The 20,219-nt window shown below is 46.4% G+C and overlaps 1 protein-coding gene across 3 annotated transcripts in view; it reads left to right on the top strand.

Moving 5' to 3' along the window:
* The window catches only part of Stk32b (serine/threonine kinase 32B), a 254,592-nt gene that overhangs the window by 54,628 nt on the left and 179,745 nt on the right, over positions 1 to 20,219 (top strand). For all 3 annotated transcript variants that reach the window (XM_059275781.1, XM_059275783.1, XM_059275782.1), the window contains exon 2: positions 11,881 to 11,936. In XM_059275781.1, coding sequence (XP_059131764.1) covers positions 11,881 to 11,936 — 56 coding nt within the window. The remainder of the gene's footprint in view (positions 1 to 11,880; positions 11,937 to 20,219) is intronic.

Below are 20,219 nucleotides of genomic sequence, written 5' to 3'. Positions count from 1 at the left end.
GTGCTGCCCTCAACTCTGATCATTCCATTCAGTTTTTTGTGCTCCATGAGATTTTTATGTGATTCTATATGAATTTCAGTTTTTTCCCCTATTCCTATAAAAAAAATGCCCTTGGAATTTGAGTAGCAACGGCATCGATTCTGCAGCCTTTTGGGTGTGTGGGCATTTTAACAGCTTTGTTTTCAGGGCCTGTGGAGCTAGATTTCCAGTGATCTACTTTTTAAAATTCCTCTCTCCAAATTTCTCAGGCTAGTAGGCAGAATTTTCATCTCCTTGGTAAATGTATAGTAAATATTTTATTTGTTTTGATGTTATTACTAACGGGGCTATTTTCCTTTTCAGATAATTTATTGGAAGTATTTGGGATGTTGCTCTTTTATTGTGCATATTTACCTAATCCATTTATTATTTTGGGAGGATTTTGAAGAATCTTTAGTGTCTAAGGATCTATATACAAGATCAGGTCATTTGTAGATATTAATTCTTTAAGATTAAAATGTTGGAATGTCTTTTATAAAATTATTATTATAGAGTGGGTATTGTTGTTTTACCTTGGCTGGCCTGGGACTTACTCTGTTGTCCAGGCTATCTTTGAGTTTGTGGCAATCCTCCTGTTTCAGCCTCATGAGTCCTGGATTACAGTCATAGGCCTCCATGCCCAACTTGAAAAGGTCTTTTATTTCTCTTTCTTGCCTAATTGCTCTTGAGAGCACACCTAAGTAGCAGTGGCAGTGTGCACAGTGAACCAGCTTGTCACGCCCCTGGTCTTTCAGGGGACGCTCTCAGTTTTTCATTCTTGACTGCAAAGCTGACATTGCTGTACCATAAATGATTTTTATTATGCTGAAATGTATCCCTTTGCCAAGAGCTTGTATAATAAATATATGTGGAATTTTAATCTACTTATTTTTCGTTTTAATTCACCTGTATTTACTTTTTGAAGCAGAACAGTACTTCTGCACCACGATTCCATTCATAGGCTTTGCTGAGTAATTGTTCAAGCAGTGTGACAAGTCCTAGGCAAGCTTAGGGCATGGTGCCTTAGTACTTTACATTATAAACCAAGCCCTGCTGGGAATTCTTCCCTTCAAACTGATGTAGCTTAAGGCTTCTATTCTAGAGGGACCATGTGCAGACTGAACTAGAGAGGATGGAAAGTCTAAAAAGGGGATTCTAGCCGGGCGGTGGTGGCACACGCCTTTAATCCCAGCACTCGGGAGGCAGAGCCAGGCGGATCTCTTTGAGTTCGAGGCCAGCCTGGTCTCCAAAGCGAGTTCCAGGAAAGGCGCAAAGCTACACAGAGAAACCCTGTCTTGAAAAACCAAAAAAAAAAAAAAAAAAAAAAAAAAAAGCAAAAAAAAAGTAAAAAGGGGATTCTAGAAGATGCCAATCACGTGGTTTTCATCTGTTTAGATAGGCCTCTGGTTTCCATCTCTCATCTGTTCCAGTGGCGTGTGGTGGTGAGATTTGCCTGTCTAGATTCTTCCACAAGGGTTCCTGCCAAGGGGCTATTGATTTGCTCAGCTGACACCTTGCTGAGGACTTTTTCAGTATCTTCCTCGGGGAGAAGAGCTTTAGTTTTCTCTCCCTGTAGCCTGTCTGGATTTGGTGTCAGGACAATGCTTGCCTCATGAAATGAATCTGAGAGTTCCCACCTCTGAGTTCTTTACAAGAGAAGGATTGCCTTTTTTTTTGGCAAGAGTTTGAGAAGGACTGACAGCTTCTCTTTGCTCAGTTGAATTTTCCAACCAGGCTGTCTAGCCCCGGGCTTTTCTTTGGGGAAGGCTTTTCCTCACTAATTGAATCTTCCTGCTGATATTGGTGTGTTCCGGTCGGCTGCTTCTTCATGATGCAGTCTTGGTAGGTTGCGAGTCTGTAGGACTTTATCCATTTATCCCATGTTATTCTATTTGTCAGCACAGGTGGTTCATAGACGTCCCTGCGCTTATGCAGTTAGAGGGGTTGATTGTACTGCTCACTAAAGCACACTCAGATCCTTGATCCTGCCCAAGGCCCGTTTAGTCACTGTTCTCCAAGCAGAGAATGTGTGCGTGCTTTCCTCTTCAAGGCAGGACCAGGCTTTGTGCCTGGTCTCTGAGGCCACTTGCTTTGAGAGGCCGGCATGCTCAGTGGACCCCTCTGCCCTGGAGACCTGTGGACTCCTCCTCTGCTTCTCACCACTCACAGTGGTCCTCACTGCCTCTCATTTTCCATCTTCTACTACAAGAGGCTGGGCCCCAGCTCTCCTGGGCACTGGTCCTTCATAGGCAGCTGTCCCCTGTCTGACACAAGTGGGTATTCTATCACAGTAAGTTTTTGTCCCCATTTGCTCAGTGTGGTGTTTACAGACAGGGGATCTGAAAAGGTGAGGACTGTAAATTGGGTTTGGGTCTTAGCTCTGCACATGGCTACTTCGAACCTGTGATGTCCATTATCACCCTTCCTCCCACACAAGGAGGCTTGATTCTTCCTGCCATGGAGTTTTGAATCCACAGGTGTTATGCATGCCTGTTTATGTAATCTGGGTGTATCTGAGTTTCGCCTGTGAGAACCTGGGGCGATGTCCCCACATTCCCCCAGTGGGAAGATGAGAAAACAGTGCCTAAGAAGGCTGTGTCACTTCTGCCACTCAGGAAAGAAAAGCACAGCTCACCCAGCGGGGCTTTGAAAGCTTACCAGGACTGGGGGAAAAGATTTTCCATGCCCATGAATAGAAAAAAGAAAGGCTTACACCATTTTCACCCCAGCTTCAGGAGAACATGTGCTTCAGAAGGCTGCTCAGGAGGAGCCTGGGAGTCCCAGGAGACTTGCGTCTGGCTTTGCTTCATCTCAAATATTGTCATTTTCTTCAGACTTCTGTTGGCAAGTTGCACCTTCTTCCCAGAAGCTGACAAAACCCAGCCATGTGTTCGGCAATTTGTGTTATGACTAAAGCCTTCTTCTTCCAAAAGGCTTTGTTTTCACACAGTTTGTTTAACTCCATGAGCATTTCCAGTGGTGGGGAGAATGCACTGAGCTGTTAAGTGGGAGGACTAGCACACACTGTGGGTGAGGCTTCCACCGATCAAGCGGTGTGTTTCACATCCTGAGGACGATATGGAGATTGAAGCCCCAGGAGTCGCTATTTTTGCTGGTATCCATCGTTTCCTTCAAGTTTTAATAGTTTTCCTTCTCTGAACACATTTATCTTAACATCTAGCCACTGTGGTGACCATAGTTTACCCTATGGTTTTTGGCTGTCCAGGTGGAGCGCTCACAGCTTTCTAGAGATCTATAATTTTTACTAGGGCTTTGCAAGAGAATATTAGCAGTTCCATTTCACAGACATGGAAACAAAGCCTCCGGTTGGTGGATAGAGGGGTTGAGACTGGAGATATGTGCTCAGTCTTGATGTCAGTGCTGGGAGTTGCTTCTCACAGTGACAGGCAGGGGACGGTCATTTCCATCCAGGAAGTATGTCCAAGGTACATTCAAACAGCCAGCCATACTTGTGGCTTATAAACATCATCATCTCTGTGTCCTCCCATGGTCCTCCTGTGTCTGTGCTCTGATTTTCACCTCTTCTAAAGACTTTGAGCAGGTTTTTAGGATAACTAAGTGTATGGCAGTGAATGGAGGATGCTTGTTTCTGGTTGCTAAGGAGATAAGACAAACCATTAAGTGTCTGTATCAAACTATCTTCTCACTTCTCTATGGTGGTATTGTGTTCCCCAAAATATTGTGCACCCTAATAAATTTATCTGGGGTCAGAGAACAGACAGCCACTAGATACAAAGGCTAGAAAATGGTGGCACTCACACCTTTAATCCTAGCATTCCAGAGACAGAAATCCCTCTGGATCTCTGTGAGTTCAAGGCCACATTGGAAATAGCCAAGCATGGTGACTCACGCCTTTAATCCCAGAAAGCGAGCCTTTAATCCCAGGGAGTGGTGGTAGAAGGCAGAAAGATATGTAAGACGTGAGGACCAGAAACTAGAAGCTTTTTAGCTGGTTAAGCTTCAGGCTTTCGAGCAGCAGTTCAGCTGAGAGCCGTTGGGATGAGGACACAGAAGCTTCCAGTCTGAGGAAACAGGACCAGCTGAGGATCTGGTGAGGTGAGATAGCTGTGGCTTGTTCTGTCTCTCTGATCATCCAGCATTTCACCCCAATAACTTGCCTCAGGTTTGATTTTATTAATAAGACTCTCTAAGATTCATGCTACACTTCTTCATTTTCTCAGCTTTCTTTCCTGCTCATGGGCAAAGTCCTCAGGCAGATCTGACGTCCACAGCATCTTCCTCTCAGCATTGGGCATGGGTGACCAGTGCAGTTCCCTGTGCAGAAGGCAGCAGAATTGCTGTGTTTTTCTTCCTGTCACCTGTCACCCTTCCCAATCTGCTGCTCAGCAACTGAGTCAAAACGTGTCAGTGGATGTTCTAATCATGCTGGATCCTGACCCCTGCACTGTTCTTCCTCCAAACAAGGCAGATAGTCAGCTCTCACTTGTCAGAACGTCTATGGTTTAGGTATCTGAGGAGTGTCCCTTTAAATCATTGTCCTGAGAGCTGGGAACTTACAGGGGGTACAGTCACATGACTTCCTGTCCATGTGTTGAAATCAAAGCTCTGGCTCAACTCTACCAGGCTGAAGAGCAGGTCCAAATTCTATTCCTAAACTTTGTGTCTATGACTCTGACAGCTGCAGCTGTGTATACCACTGTGGAATGGCAGGTGCATTAAGTGTGGGCTGGAGCTTCCGGTCACCCACTTGGCTTTCCTTCACTGGCCATTCCTTGTGTTGGGAGCTCTTGTGAGTACACTGAGCCAAGTAACTGTTTCCTCCCAATGTGCAACCACACGGAACCTTCGAATGGGGCCAGATTTGGAAATGGGTTTTTGCTGGTGTAGTTGAAGCTTCTCGGATCTAGGGTGAGCCTCAAATGATGTAGCTGAGTAATAAGAAAACACCTGGGAAGAAGAGACACCTGGGGAGAAGCCCCGAGAAGGGAGAGGCAAGGGCTGGAGCGATGCAGAGCACCAAGAACTGATGATGGCATTAGGGAAGGACCCCCAGGGTCTCCATGAATGGCACAGACCTGCTGACACTTTTGCTCTGAGCTTTTGACCTCTTGAACTGTGGGGTAATTAATTCCTGCTGTTTTATGCTCCTTGGTGACAATTTGTTAGGGCTGTCCTAGGAAAGTAATAAATACATCAAGGTAATTTTAATTGCCAACTAGAATCCCCATGGAGAGGGAATCTCTGTAAGGAACTGTCTGGATCAAGTTGGCTTGTGGATATGTCTGTGAGGGGTTGTCTTGACTACATTAACTGAGGCTGGAAGACATGCTCAGTATGGGTGACACTGTATCCTGGATTGGATAAGAGCAGAGAAAATGAGCTGAGCACTAGCAACATTAATTAGCCCATTGCTCTCTGCTCGTGACTGTGGATAAATGAGACATGCTACCTCGACTTCCCTGCAATGAGAGGCAATAACCTTGGCAATTAAACCCTTTTTCCTTAAGCTGTCTTTGTCATCATATTTTATCACAGCGCTGGCAAAGAAACTGAAGACATCAGGCATACAGGGAGGAAGGACAGATTGACAGTTGAGTTTCTCAAGCTCTCCTGGAAGCTTGTCTTATCATGAATTTTCCACCAGCTCTAAATTAATTTACACCCTAAAGTTTCTGCCGTACTCTACCCATATGAATTAGGCATGCAAATTCCTGGCTGCTCCCAGATTCAGTGTTCTTGCTGATAAGAGTGTAGACTGTTAGAAAAAAGGCTTGGGGTGTTATTAAACACATTTATCAACAAGGAAACAAAACACTTTTTAATAAGGCTGAAAACAGTGCTGCGGCTCTGTGAAGCAAATCCCAGCTTCTCTCTTCATGGGTGGGGAGTGGGGCATGTAGGCAGAGCAGGGCCAAGAAGACAGTCTGCGTCAAACACCTAGATTTGACCTCCTGCAGCAACCCTGCCAGCCAGCATGGACATTGGCCAGGAACAGACTCTCCAGTGCAATTTCTCAGCCCTGGACATGATTGTGAAAGAGACCCGTCTCACCTCAGGAGTCAAAGGTAGAAGAGGGTTGCACTCAGGGCCAGAGCCCACAGAGCTACAGAACCACTGGGATCAGGGTATGCTCGCAGTTTCCAGGATGAATCTGTTAACTTCCAGCATTGGATGAAGCACGGTGTGCATGGTGAGCTCAGGGGATCTTTCCAGGAACCACCCAGATACCAACATCCTCAGATCCTCAATCTTCTTACACAAAACTGCAAATGCATTTCCCTGTTTGTTTTAAACCAGGAACGCCCAGCCTGCAGCCCATATGCCACATGTAGCCCAGGATAGTTCTGAATGCAGCCTAACACAAAAATCAAAGTATATTTAATGCATTTGATTTTGTTTGTTTTGTGTAACTCAATTGTGTGGTTTTGGGGCATGAACTTTGTAGATGGCCATGCCACAATGCAGTGTCCCACAAAATAAACATGCATGTGCTCTCACAACCGATGGGCCACAGCTTGGACACCCTGGCTTTGCACAGCTCTAGATAACTTCAGTTAACTCAGAATGGATGCTATTGAAGTGCTTGTTACACTATACTGTTAGGGAATCCTGACAAGAAAATAACCTGTCGACATTTAATACAGACACATTATTTTTTTCTTCCCCATGTGATGGTCAGCTTTAACTGTCCACTTGACACACTCTTGGATCACCTGGGCAGAGAGTTTCACTGAAAGATTGTCTATATCAAGTTTGCCTCTGGGCATTTTTGTGTATAGTTGACTTACTTCATTGAAGACCTGTCCAATGTGGAAGGCACGATTCCCTAGGCAGCAGAACCTGAACTGTGTAAGGGTGGAGCAGTAAAGCTGAGCACAAGCAAGCATGTGCATTCTTATGTCTCTGTTTCTGACTGTGAATGCCACATAACCAGCTGTCCCCAATTCCTGCCCCTTTGACTTCTCGCCTATGAAGGACTGTAGCCAGGAATTTTGAATTAGGATAATTCCTCTCTTTTTTAAAACCAGGATATTTTGTCATATCAACATCAATGAAACTAAAGCACCCCGGTTAGCTGAGTCCCTGGATGCTGACCATGTGTGTATAGTACTCAGACCATTGGCTCTCTCTAATGGAGATCTAGCAGTTCCAGACTGGGTGAAGACCCTAAGCCTATGACTTTGAACTAAGCCAATGACTTGCTGAGAGACAAAGTCAACACCCAAACTGTCATTTCTACTCACCATGGATAAGGACACATAGGGACAGCCTTCTGGTCTAGAACTGAGATCTGCAGTTTTAGTGCCTGTAGCTTTGACGCTTATCTACTCAGGAGCTGACCCTGGTGTCTATTGGAGGGGAGGCATGAAGCCCCAAGTTCCACTCTCAATACCACATAACTGAATGTGGCAGCGCATGCCTATAATCAGAGGGTCAGAAGTTCAAGGTCATCCTTGACTATATACAGAGTTTGAGGCTAACTTGGGCTACATGAGACTGCCTTGAAAGGACAGGTGCAAGGAAAGAAGGAAGGAAGGAAGGAAGGAAGGAAGGAAGGAAGGAAGGAAGGAAGGAAGGAAGGAAGAAAGAAAGGAAGAAGAAAGGAAGGAAGGAAGAAAGGAAGGAAGGAAGAAAGGAAGAAAGGAAGGAAGGAAGAAAGGAAGAAAGGAAGAAAAGGAAGGAAGGAAGGAAGGAAGGAAGGAAGGAAAAAAAGGCACTAATTTGACTGCATGTCTTTCGAAGTAACTTGGCCTGTCACCCCGGTTTTCTCACATGGAACTCTCCCTGCCCCATTGGATGCAGCCTGCTAACCTCTAAGGCCACGTTCTTCCCTCTACATTTTCCTGACTCTCTGTGGATATCATCCCAACTCAGTTTCCCAGCAGGACACACTGCAGCAGGAGTTGGGTCTGATTGCTCACTATAGGCAATCTACAGGTAGGGTGGCTGGTGAAGGGAGGAGACCTCTGAGGCCCGGGATGCAATCAAGGTGGGGCCCCAAGGGTTAAGCCCTGCAGGCAGAGGGAGCCGGGCTGGGGCTGCAGGAAGTATGGCTGCAGACAGGCAAGGAATCCCATGGGAATGCACCTTCAGAGGGTACAGGGGATGCTGGGGAGCATGAAGTTGTTTATTCACACTGGTAGGCTGCTGGAAAAACTAAATGGTTCTAGAGAAGCAGGGAATCGAGACAGAGGAGCCTGCTGGGGGTGTCAGACCCGTGACACACACGGCAAGGATCCAGTGGATCATAGCCAGTGCCTGAGTGGCTGGATCTATCACCAGAAAGCAGTAGGTCAACAGATGTCTGGAGCCAAGAGAGAAAGATGTGGTCCAACAGGTGTGCAGTGTTGTTTCTTAAATGATGTCAGAAAGCAGTGTGTGTGTGTGTGTGTGTGTGTGTGTGTGTGTGTGTGTGTGTGTGTGTCAGGGGAGAGGGGCTTCTCGATTTTTACACATGACTTACTCAAAGCAGCTTTAGTCAGTGTGACATTCTGGCTAAACACAGGTAAACACAGGTGAGCACCAGGCTTCCTTCAGGGGTCCCGCCCACTGTGGGCAATGCCACCCGTAAGCAGGTAGTCTAGCAGGCTGAGCAAGCCATAAGCAAGCTAGTAAGTAGCTCTCTTTTATGGCCTCTGCATCAGCTCCTGCCTCCAGCTTCCCATCTTGAGCTCGTGTCCTGACTTCCCTTCGTGATGGACTGTGATCAGGACATGTAAGCTGAAACAAACCTTTTCCTCTCTAAGTTTCTTTTGGTTGTGTTCACTGTAGTAACAGAAAGCCAACTGCCATACCCTAACAGGCTCATGTGTCTGAACACTTGGTCCTCAACTGGTGGCGATGTTTTGGAAGACCATGTAGTCTTTGAGACAGAGGGCCTAGATAATGGCATAGGCCATGGGGGCTGGGGCTGGAAGGTAACAGCCTGGCCCTGCTTCTACTCATTTATGTTTCCTGTTTGGTACCGTGTGAGAAGCTGAAAGCTCCTAATACCTTAGACTAGCCTGTTCCAGATACCGCACCTTCCCAGCAATGATGGACTGTTCCTCCTGACTTAGTGAATCAATGTTAAACTCTCCTCCACTCTTTCTGTTAGGCACTTGACAAGGTGTTGAGAAAAGGAAGAATTATTTTTATCATACCTAATGTTAAGAGGGGCCACAGAGTTTAAGGGACGTCTCTGAGACCACCCAGTTGCTGAGTGATGGGATTCAATCAAGGTAACTTGGCCTCTGTACTGATGGTATAAAAGGCTACCCTTTCGCTCCAAAGTAAGATCACATGGAGCTCCAACCTTTCCCATGTGCCTTGCTCTCTCATCAAAAGCCCCACCCCCACCCCCACTGCACAACAGCATTGTTTTGTTTTCTGATAGGGTTAAGAGGCTGCTCCTCATGCAGGGACTCAGCATCTTTGTCCTGGCAGTTCCTAAGTCACGCCTCTGGATAGCTGGCTCTGCTGCATGGAGGGCGGAGGGCAGAGACCCACAGTGACATTGACTTTCTGAACCAGGGAGGTGTTTGTTAAGTGAGGCACATGTCCCAGCACATGACAGCCACCTGAGCTGTGGTCCACGTTCGTTGCTTTCTTTTTCTCCCTCAACCTCTAGAGAGTGGGTAAGAGGAGAAGTATGGAATTTATGGTTTCAGTAAGTTATTCTGAAAGTAAACAGAGCTGGGTTAAAGAAAGGAAGTTTCGCTAGTTAACTGTTAACCTAGCCTCTCTATTCTAAGCACGTCAGGCATTTGACAGCTCACTAGATTCTGACTTTGGCTTGGCAAAGTTTAATATACAAGGAACGAATTGTGTTCATTGACTTCCCCACACCCCAAGTTCAATTATGCAGTGAGCTAATCAATCCCCTTCATCTTCGTAAATAGCATGTCTTTCCTAGTTATTGAGAACTGGCTGCAATTCAGTCAAATGCAAAAATATTTACCAAAGACTTATTATGCGCTTGGCACCATGAATATGGAGATTAGCTCACTCAATCATCCCTTCAGTTAATGAGTAGTTATGGAGTGCCACAGTGTACTAAGCAAGGTCAGGTGCTAAGGGAGTAACAACAAATAAAATAATCATGACCTTTGACCCCAGGTAACTCAGAGCCTAGCAAAGAAAAATGATCAAGTCCTATTGAGCTATTCAGAATGATGTGTTCCGTGGAAGTTACCATGCTACAAGACTGCACGCTTAGTTGGAAGTTAGGCCCAGTCCCCTCTCAGGACACAGGACACAGCAGGGTGACAAATGGACAGTCAGAGAAGAGCATTAGATGGAAAAGGGACAGATTTACTAGAAAGGAAGGGGCCTGTGTCTGCAGCATGAGGGTGGGTGTGTGGGGGGGGTGGGACAGGGACCATGCAATCAGGGAGGAATATGGTCTCCATGGTTAAGACAGAGGGGTCAGGACAAGGGAGTCAGCAGGAGACTGACATGATTATCTCTCTTATTATATGTGCCCCAGGGGAGGGTCAAGGGGAGGTTTGAAAGGCCATTGTAGACATTAGGTAAAAGGAGCAGGTAGAAATCAAAGGAGCCTCAGGATGGACAGATGAAAGAGTACAGAACGAGGAAAACTAAACCCATGCTGATAAAAGACTAAATGTGGGGTTGGGAGGGAAAGGAACCAGAGATGAATCCTTGGCTTTGGGAAGGTGCCACCCAGCCTAGGGTCTTCTGGACCTACTGAAATGGGTGGTCAGCTGAAAGGTGGCACAATTCTGCCTGGGGTCTGTTGGATCCATGAAGATCAAGGTAGGTTTGAATCCCCAAGAGTATTCTAGGGTAGGCATCCATTTAAACTACCTAAAGGCCAGGGATACTTTGACAGGCTCTGGCATGCCACTAAAGGCTCTGGAGGCCATGAGAGTACTTGGGTGACAGAGAGTGACAGACTCCAGTGTCTAACTCCTGGGAGGGAAAGTCTGAGCATACAGAAGCCATTGAAGGGGGCATTTGAGAGAGGGCTGTGCCATAGAAGCCGGGTGTAGCTCAGCTGGAAGAGTGCTTGCCTGGTATGCACGAAGCCCTTGCTTCAATCCTCAGCACCGCACAAACTGGGCCTTGTGGTATATCTGTAACCTCAACACTCCAAAGGTAGAGAAAAGGGGAAGTCTGGGTTACATGGGGCCCTGCCTGAAAAATCAGAAACAGAAGGAGACAGGGATCAGGGACACGGAAGGTAGAGGATGTTCATGACAGTCAGCAGTATGGCTGTACACTGCTGATGTGCTTTGGAGCAGAGGCTGGGGTAGAGTCCAGTCAGTAAGGGTAAAGACACAGAGGCAGCTAAACAGGGGCAAGAGGTGGTGTGATTCAGAGTGAGAGCAGGGGAGTGGTGTGGGTCAGTGTGCTTGGCCTGTAGGAGCCTTAACGCCGGGGGTTAGACAGACTGTCAGGCCTTAGACAGACAGACTGTCAGGGCTTAGACAGACAGACTGTCAGGGCTTAGACAGACTGTCAGGCCTTAGACAGACTGTGTAGAAGGAGCCGACTGTGACATTGAACAGCAGACACATGTAAGCTGTGGTCTGACTGTGAGAGCACTGGGTACACCCGAGGGGTCCACAGTAGGGACAGCTGTCCTTTGAGAATGGAAAAATACATGTGAAAATATGAAATTGAAGCAGCTGAGCGTTTCTGTTGTCACCTACCTTGGTCCCTACCAGATGTCTCCGCCTGTACACCCACGGAGAGATTTTAATTGTGTTTGGGAGAAAATGGGATGTCCTTCATCAGGCAGTGCCTCAGTCACCAGGTGCTGACAGGAGATAAATAACGCCAGTGAACAGAAGCCAGCAGAGCAAGTGGGTAGTACATGGACACCATGTCCCAGAGCCAAGCCTGACCTGACTGCCTCTTTCTCCTTTTTTACAGTCAACTTTGACCACTTCCAGATCCTGCGGGCCATTGGTAAAGGGAGTTTCGGAAAGGTAAGAACAATGTACTTTTTAAAACAAACAAACAAACAAATGAAATATGAAAGTCTGGTTGCTTGAGCGTGTGTGTGTTCTGTGGGTCTGGGCATTTCCTGTCGACAGAAGATTTCTACTTGGTAAATCTGAGACATGCAAGGAAGCCTAAATGGTTTCCTTGGACTCTGTATTTTACTCTGAAAACAGAATTAACCACAGAGTCTGGGCTTAGGTGACTCCCGGTGGCAATGGCTTCAATATTGCTAATGCAGGTCTTCCTTGAGAGGAATGGATGAGGAGAGTGGATCCCTCCTCCAAACTTAACATGAAATGGCTGTTTTTGGCTCTTGGACATTTGGTTTTTACAAAAATTTGCACTTGTGATTCTTGACTCTTTGGGAATAAAGGCCATAAAAATTGGGAGACGATAAGGTTTTTAGGGGAAAAGAGGTTCCCCCTAGCAAGCCCTAATCTGTTCCCTCAGAAACTTCTTTTGGCAATAATTGTTCTAAGTACCTTTGAAAAGCCAGTAACTTTGTTATACTCAACTGCTATTATTTACTTTTTATGGGTGAAGTGATTTAGACTCAAAAGCTTAGACCCAGTAACTAGCAACTGTATGCTACTTTTCTTACAGCTGAGACAGAATGCCTGATACAAAAAACTTAAAGAAAAAAGATTTATTTTGGCTCATGGTTTCTGTATACCATGGTAGCAAGAGCAGGTGGTGAGGGCATTTTCACTTCTGGACAGGCAGGAAGTGGGGATGGGTATAGGAAGGGGTGTGACTACTTCTAGCAGCTGAGGATGATGGGAGAACAAGCATCCTTTGTTTGCATCTCGTGATTGAGAAGTAAGCTCTTTTTAGAGGAGGGCAGGAATATAGCTGGGGCCCACAGTGTCCTTGGTGTATGCCAGGTACTGACAGCCATTTTACCAGTGAATGTGGCCTTGATGGAGCAGGAACTTATCATACAATGGCGTAGGTGGACCAGTGTGTGGACCAGCATGCTCAGTGGAAACCCCATTCCTGAGATAGAGGACCTCCTTTATAGGGAGACTTTTCTGGAGGTTTCCCCATCACTTTGGCTTGTGAATCCCCAATGGACCCTCTCACATAGCCCTTCTGAAATGCTGTGTTGAGGATCAATTCACTTAGCAGAATGTGAATGATTTGATGCCCAGTTCTGCCAGTCTAGACATAACTGCATGCATCCTGGGGCAGCAAGGCCAACCTTCCTTTTTACACCCTGTTTGCAAACTCTTCTGCTGTGGGATGTTCTGTATGGCAAATGTGTTGCTCTGATTGGTTGGTAAATAAAACACTGATTGGCCATTGGCTAGGCAGAAGTATAGGCGGGACAAGGAGGAGAATAAAGCTGGGAAGTGGAAGGCTGAGTCAGAGACACTGCCAGCTGCCACCATGACAAACAGCATGTGAAGATGCTGGTAAGCCACGAGCTACGTGGCAAGGTATAGATTTATAGAAATGGATTAATTTAAGCTGTAAGAACAGTTAGCAAGAAGCCTGTCACAGCCATACAGTTTGTAAGCAATATAAGTCTCTGTGTTTACTTGGTTGGGTCTGAGCGGCTGTGGGACTGGCAGGTGAGAGAGATTTGTCCTGACTGTGGGCCAGGCAGGAAAACTCTAGCTACACTCTTCAGTACATATGTATAAAAATGTTAGCTGTTTGTATCATCCAGTAGATTGTACCACTTGCTAACTGAACCTCTTTGAGTCAGAGGGGCTTCCAGTGCACTGGAAGATCAGCCAGTGTTTATGGAAGGGACTCGTCCTTACATAGCATCACTGCACAAACAAGAGATCCCTGTGGAGTCACCATTGACAGAAAGCAGTTGGCTCAACAGTGTTTATAGCTGGAGAGTTTCTCTCTGGGTCCTGCCAAGCCCCCGCAGTCTTGCAGCCCACCTATAAAATAATCACTCAGACACTTACATTACTTATAAACTGTATGGCCATGGCAGGCTTCTTGTTATCTAGTTCTTCTTTCTTAAATTAACCCATTTCTATTAATCCATACCTTGCCACGTGGCTCGTGGCTTACCGGTACTTTACATCCTGCTCCTCATCGAGGCGGCTGGCAGCGTCTCTCTGCCTCAGCCTTCCACTTCCCAGACGTCTCCTCTCTCTTTGTCCCACCTATACTTCCTGCCTGACTACTGGCCAATCAGCGTTTTATTTATCAATCAATCATCCACAGCAAGTGTTGCTGACCATCTAGCACAAATGCTGCTCCAGAAACATTGCTCCTTAAATAGCTAGTTGTGAAAGTTGGTTTGTAGCTTCCAGGGGATTTTATCAGAAAGTCTTCAATCCACTCAGAGCTGTACATCCTGGTTAGTGTTTGTCAACTTAACACAAACTGGAGTCATCTGGGAAGAGGGAACCTCAATTGAGGAACGGCTTCCATCAGATTGGCCCATGAGCATCGTTTTGATTGATATGACAGGTCCCAGTCCACTGTGGGCAGCACAACCCCTGAGCAGGTGGTTCTGGGTTGTACAGGAGAGCAAGCCAGTAAGTAGCCAGGGTCGCTGCTTCAGTTCCTGCCTCCAGGTCCTTTCTTCTCTGGATGATGGACTGTAACCTGTAAGCTGAAATAAGCCCTTTGCTTTCCAAGTTAGTGCTGGTCAGTGTTTTATCCCAGCAACAGAAAGCTAACCAGGGCAGGTAATGTCACCTATCTCCACTGTCTTGTGCTTTTAGGGCCCTTGCTTTATTGAAATGGCTAAACTCCCCACTAGGAGTTGAGAAATCATGAGGAGAGGCAGCTCTGGTTTGTCCTTAGGGTTTTTCTTTCTTCATGTGTATGTATGGGCATGTGGTGTACATCCAAGTGTGGGCACATGTGTGGGTGTGTGTGTGTGGGGGGGTGCGTGTGTGTCCACACCTATGTAAAGGCCTGAGGTTGCCATCAGGAGTCTTCCTCAATCACCTGACCTTATTCATGGGGGCAGGGTTCCCCAATTGAACTCAGAGCTCACTGATATAAGGCTAGTGTGACTGTCATCTTGCTCTGGGGACCCCATGTCTCCACTTTCTGAGTGCTGGAAATACTGGTGAGTTGCCATGCCCACCTAGCTTTTCCCTGGGCCCTGGGAATCCCAACTCCAGTCCTCATGTTAGCTCCCTGTGGTGCTGTAACCAAGGAGGCCCCTCCCTTCCCTGGCTTTGTTTCTGAGCTCAGTGCAGAAGAAGCTGCTGCTTCACTGTGAGGATGAAGTCATCTCTAAGTTTCCCTGAGACCTCCTTTACCACATCAGGCATCCCCTTCCTGCCATGGCACAGTGCTGTGGCAGGTCCATGTCACAGGGGCTGTGAGTGAGTTCACCAAAGACCAGACTGATGGAAAAGAAGGATTTGATGAGGGACACTAGAAGGACTGTGGCAACCAGTCTGCAGAGACGAGGTGGAGCCCCGGAGGCTGGGAGCTTGTTTGTAGATCAGGTCTCATCAGGGCGGCCCCTCTGAGGATGTTTCTAAGGAAATGGTTATCTGTGTGAACATCAGATTTTAGATGATCAAAGGCTTCTTATTAGGGTGGATTTTTCAGTAGCATCTGACTGGCCTAAGTTGATCACAAACAGACTGTGCTATGCTAACTCTTCATAGAGGTAACAGCCCTACATAGAGGCTACAGTAGCCTTGTCCTGACCCCAATCTGCTATGAGGCCAACCAGCTTTGTTCTGGGGCTGAAGCATCTCAGCATAGCCATTTCCCCAGGTCAGTGTCAGGAGTTTGGAACTCCGTGGCAGGGTTTGTCATGTCTGCTTGTTGAACTGCCACATGCTTCCCTTGTGTCCGTTGAAATAACTACCCAGCATCTCTCATTTGAGACTGACATTGTTTGGTTTTCAAATTTTAAAGCAACCTTGCATAACTCAGACAAATCCCAATTGGATGTGCTACTTCCACCTTTTTCTATATCACTGAATGTGATTTGCTAACATCTCACTAGCGATGACCATCTCTTTGGTCTGGGATGACGAAAGGCAAAACTCTTAACTGGGTCCCAGCATTCAACTCTCTGCTTCCTGACTGTGGGTGCAATGTGACCATCTGTCTCACGCTTCTGCCAACATGATGAACTGTGTACCCACAAACTAAACCAAAACAAATCCTTTAGTGAGTTTTTGTTAGGTTTTGTCACAGCAAGAGAAAAGAAGTGACACAATGTTGTTGTTCAGATCTGTGTCTTTGCTGACTTGGAGACAGAGTTGTTCATCTGTTTTGAGACAGTTGTGTCCAAACTCTATGACTCTGGGATTGTCATTTCTTGCGTAAGTCTGCCACTGTGTGCATCTTGCTCTTGGAGTTCTGAAGTCCTGGACACACACCTTTCTCACTGTTAATGTTCTCAGGATGAATAGATCCCATTATTACGAAATGCCTTTTCCATCTCCGCTAATACTCTCATTTTAACTTTTATCTTCCCTGGGATCAACATATTATTGCCATCTATTTATGCTACTGTTTACATGGCATGTATTTTATTTATTTTCATTCTGCCCCTCACATTAAAAATAAATACTGTGAAGACAGCACACAGTTAGATCTTGCTTTCAAAAGATCCATTTCACAAACTCTGCCTTTTTAGTTGGGCTGTTCATTTGATTTGTGGTTGATATAGTTCTGGGAACTGTTTAACTTATATCTGGTGGGTTTTTATGATTTTCTTTATCACCTCTCTTTTCTTCTTCTGTTTCTCCTATCCTGTATTTTTCAGATTAAATAATCAGAACTGCCTTTTACTTTCTCTAGTGAGGTTATAGCTACACTTTCCTGTGCTATATTTTTGAACTGTTGCTCTAGGAACTAGCGCACATCTCATTTATGTCATAATATTTCCCTACGATCCGGGGACACGGCAATTGTTCAGGTCAGTCTCCACCCTGTCAGCCCTTCACTCCAGTTCTTACATGTACTGCGGTTTCTTAAATCTCGACAGATGATATTAGAGGTTTTTTAAACTTAAATTATATACTACTCATGTCTCACCTTTCAGAAAGTTTAGTTTTCAATATTTTGTTAACTTTTGGGAGGTTGTGATAGACTATATCTTGGTGGAAACATCTGCTTTACAATAATTTCTTTTGTGGCTTGTATTTCCTCTCTTTTCATCTATTTAGACCATATTGACCATTAGAGAGATCAGCGAGCCCTGCACACTCAGCCTCTTGTGTGGGCATGGCTTTCCCATTCTCTTTATTTCTCAGCTGGACTTCCTGCTGTCTACCCACTACATGTTCCCTTTAGGGGGTCTGTGGACCTGCGGCAGAGCTTGTATCATACCAGCGGCTCTTCATCTCTGGATGCCTCTGAGCAGCTGTGGCCCAGAAACCTAGGAGGCTTGCCCTTGACCCCATTGATGCTAGCTGAACTTAACAGCAAGAGAACACAGCCCGGCACACAAGAACCCTGCTGCTGTTTCCCAGCCTCGTGTGCTGATGCTACGGCTCAAAGAACCTCGAGGCTCCTCTTCCAATTTACATCACAGTTGGGTTTCATGGCTTTCTTCTGTGCCCTCCTGTCACTGACAGTTTGGGTCTTGAACCCTCTGTAGCTCTTGTGACGTGCTGTTAGACATGTTAGCATGTGGCATTGCGATCTTTCAGATTGGCTTTATTCTGTCATCCCTCGACAATGTCTGCCTTTTCTGCCTCATCCTGTCCTGCTATTTGGCACACGATCTGGCTCCTGGCACCTGCTGTCTTGGGTATTGATGCCTTAGAAACTTACGGTTATAGTTCATCTTTTGGAAATCTTGAGCTTCCTGACATCTGTTTGTAAGTCAGAATGTAGCAATGTCTTAAAGACGCTCAAATTCTTGGGGAATACACATTAATGTCATGTGATTGGGATGAGGTTGGCTTACTTTCAGGGACTAGAAGGTAGCTTTGTTCTGATTGAAATACCAAATAACGGCCACTTTTGTGGCCAATGCTGATTAAGTCTTGAGACTACTCTTTGCAGTAACGGAACCAGGCTGCCCCAGGGCGAGACCCTTCTAACAGGAGTGAATGTTTGGAGCTTTGCTCTCTGTCTTGGGCAGGCGGTCTGTCAACATTTATTAGGAGTTCATTGTGAAGGATGACAATAGCCTGGTTATCAGTAGGTGCACACACACACGGACTTTGCAGCAATCACGTTTCACGTGCATTCTGGGAGCAGCCTCACTTCCTATGTGCCACCAAAGTAAAGAGCTTCAGGTTACTGAATTTACAAAGAATTAGCCTTTAAAAAAGAACCCATTTGGGTCTGAGTTCTAGGGTGGTTGAGGTATAGCAGATAGGTTTCTGGACACCTACTTTAGATTTTGGGTGAGTCTGTCTCATTTCAGCCGGAGGCACCTGGGTCAGTGAGTGAACTGACACTCTCAGCTTGGGTTCATGTTTCTAATGTAGATTGGGAATGGAAGGTCACAGAGGGTGCTGGACTCCCATTGCTGTTCAGCACCCTCCTTATGGGAGCAATGTCCCTCCCTTCAGAGGACACACCCCCTATCACTGGAGTCCAGGGTGGCTGTCAATCACCATCTTGGTCATGTACCCCCGGAGATGGGTATGTGATGGGACATGGTTGGACCTGGCGATGGGCTGAAGGCTCAAAGGCTTGTGTGACTCAAGCCCCATCATTCACCATTCACATCCCTTCGGTGGAATCTTCCCTTACGTGTCAGAGAACAGGCTGACTGTGTGGGTGGCCCATCCCCCTACAGGGGATGATGCTGAAGACTTTTCTAAAAGGAGGAGAGAAGAAGGCTCTAAGCAAAGAAAGAAACAGGTGCAAGCTGGAGAAGTTGGGGGTCAGGTGGGTAAGCCAAGCACTTGCTTCAGTAGCACCTTGTCGGCTTACCACAGCCCGGGGCCTGCTGATGACTCCGCTCCCTCTGGGCTCCCTTTGACCTCCGACGGCTGAGCAGCAGAAGTGAGCCCAGGGGGAGGTAGGCCCTCGGCACGGACTTGAACACTAACAGGGCTGAGTTCTTTTCAGGAGAGGGTGGAGAGCACTGTGGGAAAAGCGACTCAGGAGTTCCCCTGGAAGTGATGGGCTCTCTGCATGAGGACTGCAAGATTGAAGTGAAAGAAATCAAAATTCCTAGACTGCCCAGAGGCAGTCTGTGCATAAAATCACAGAAAGTAGCCTGAAGTTATACAATAATAGCCCTCCATGTTCCTCAAAGGAAGATTCTTTATAAAACTGAGCTGGAATTGCTCCGATGATAACCCACACTCAATATTGCCTTGTTATGCATAGACAGGCACTCCTCATACACAAGCCCAGGGCAGCTATTTCATCCCAGGTCCACAAAGCTGTGTATAAATGCAGTGTGGAAAAGCACTTGATTAGAAGCAGAAAAACCAGCTCAGTATTCAGACAGCAGCAGGCTGTCCAAGAGTTCTGTGTTGAGGACACTTGTAGGTGCAAAGGCCCTGTGGTAAGCACAGAGGTGTCAGTGGGCACACAGGGCACACATGTCTGCCTGATGCAAAGCACCATCTCTGGCAGTTGGGATGCAGAATATGTGGTTGCTCTGTTCAGGAAACTATGTCAGTTAATTAAGCTGTGAAGTAACATTTTGGATATGAGCATTGGCTCGCAGTTTTGGCCCAACTACAAGCCTCTGGGCAAGTTGCCGGATGTCCTCGGCTGCTGTTCTTATGTCAGAATCCTTTTTAGAAAGCTTGAAGGAGATGCTTGCATGAGGCATCCTTGTTCTCCCAGACATAGTGAGGAAGGATGGAATCCATTTGTTTGCAACGAAATATTTATTCCTTTCATATTAATTAGTGCGTTAGGCTGGAGGCGTTCTTGGAGGACAGTGCAGCTACAGGAAATGACTTAATAAGTCACTAATTGCCACAGAAGATACAGGCTCTTTCCTGATCCTTCCAAGCTCTGACTGGGGCCAATGACACTTCCCTGCCAAGGATGCTTACTTCCTCAACCAGGAGGCAGGCCTCCCTGCTCATCCACATCTTCAGCATCTTCCACAGTGAACGATCCCCGGGCTCTGCCTCCATTCTAGCTCACCCAAAAGGGCACCAGGGGCACAGAGGCATAAGGCATGGATGATGCATCTTTGTCAGAGAGAGGGGTATGTGAGGATGAGGACTAGGTATATCCTTTAAAGGTAAACCTTCATTAACCGGCTTCTTCTAATCAGGCCCCCATGTGCCAATAGTGCATTCATCTGTGAACTCACTCATAGGTGAATGCACTGATGACATTAGAACCCTCATGGTCCAGTCATTGCTCCATGGCATCACCATCTG

The sequence above is a fragment of the Peromyscus eremicus genome, chromosome 10 (assembly GCF_949786415.1).
Source record: "Peromyscus eremicus chromosome 10, PerEre_H2_v1, whole genome shotgun sequence".
In the NCBI taxonomy this organism is placed as follows: Eukaryota; Metazoa; Chordata; class Mammalia; order Rodentia; family Cricetidae; genus Peromyscus; species Peromyscus eremicus.
The sequence above is the reverse complement of the archived record's forward strand: the minus strand, read 5'-3'. Positions and strand labels throughout refer to the sequence as shown.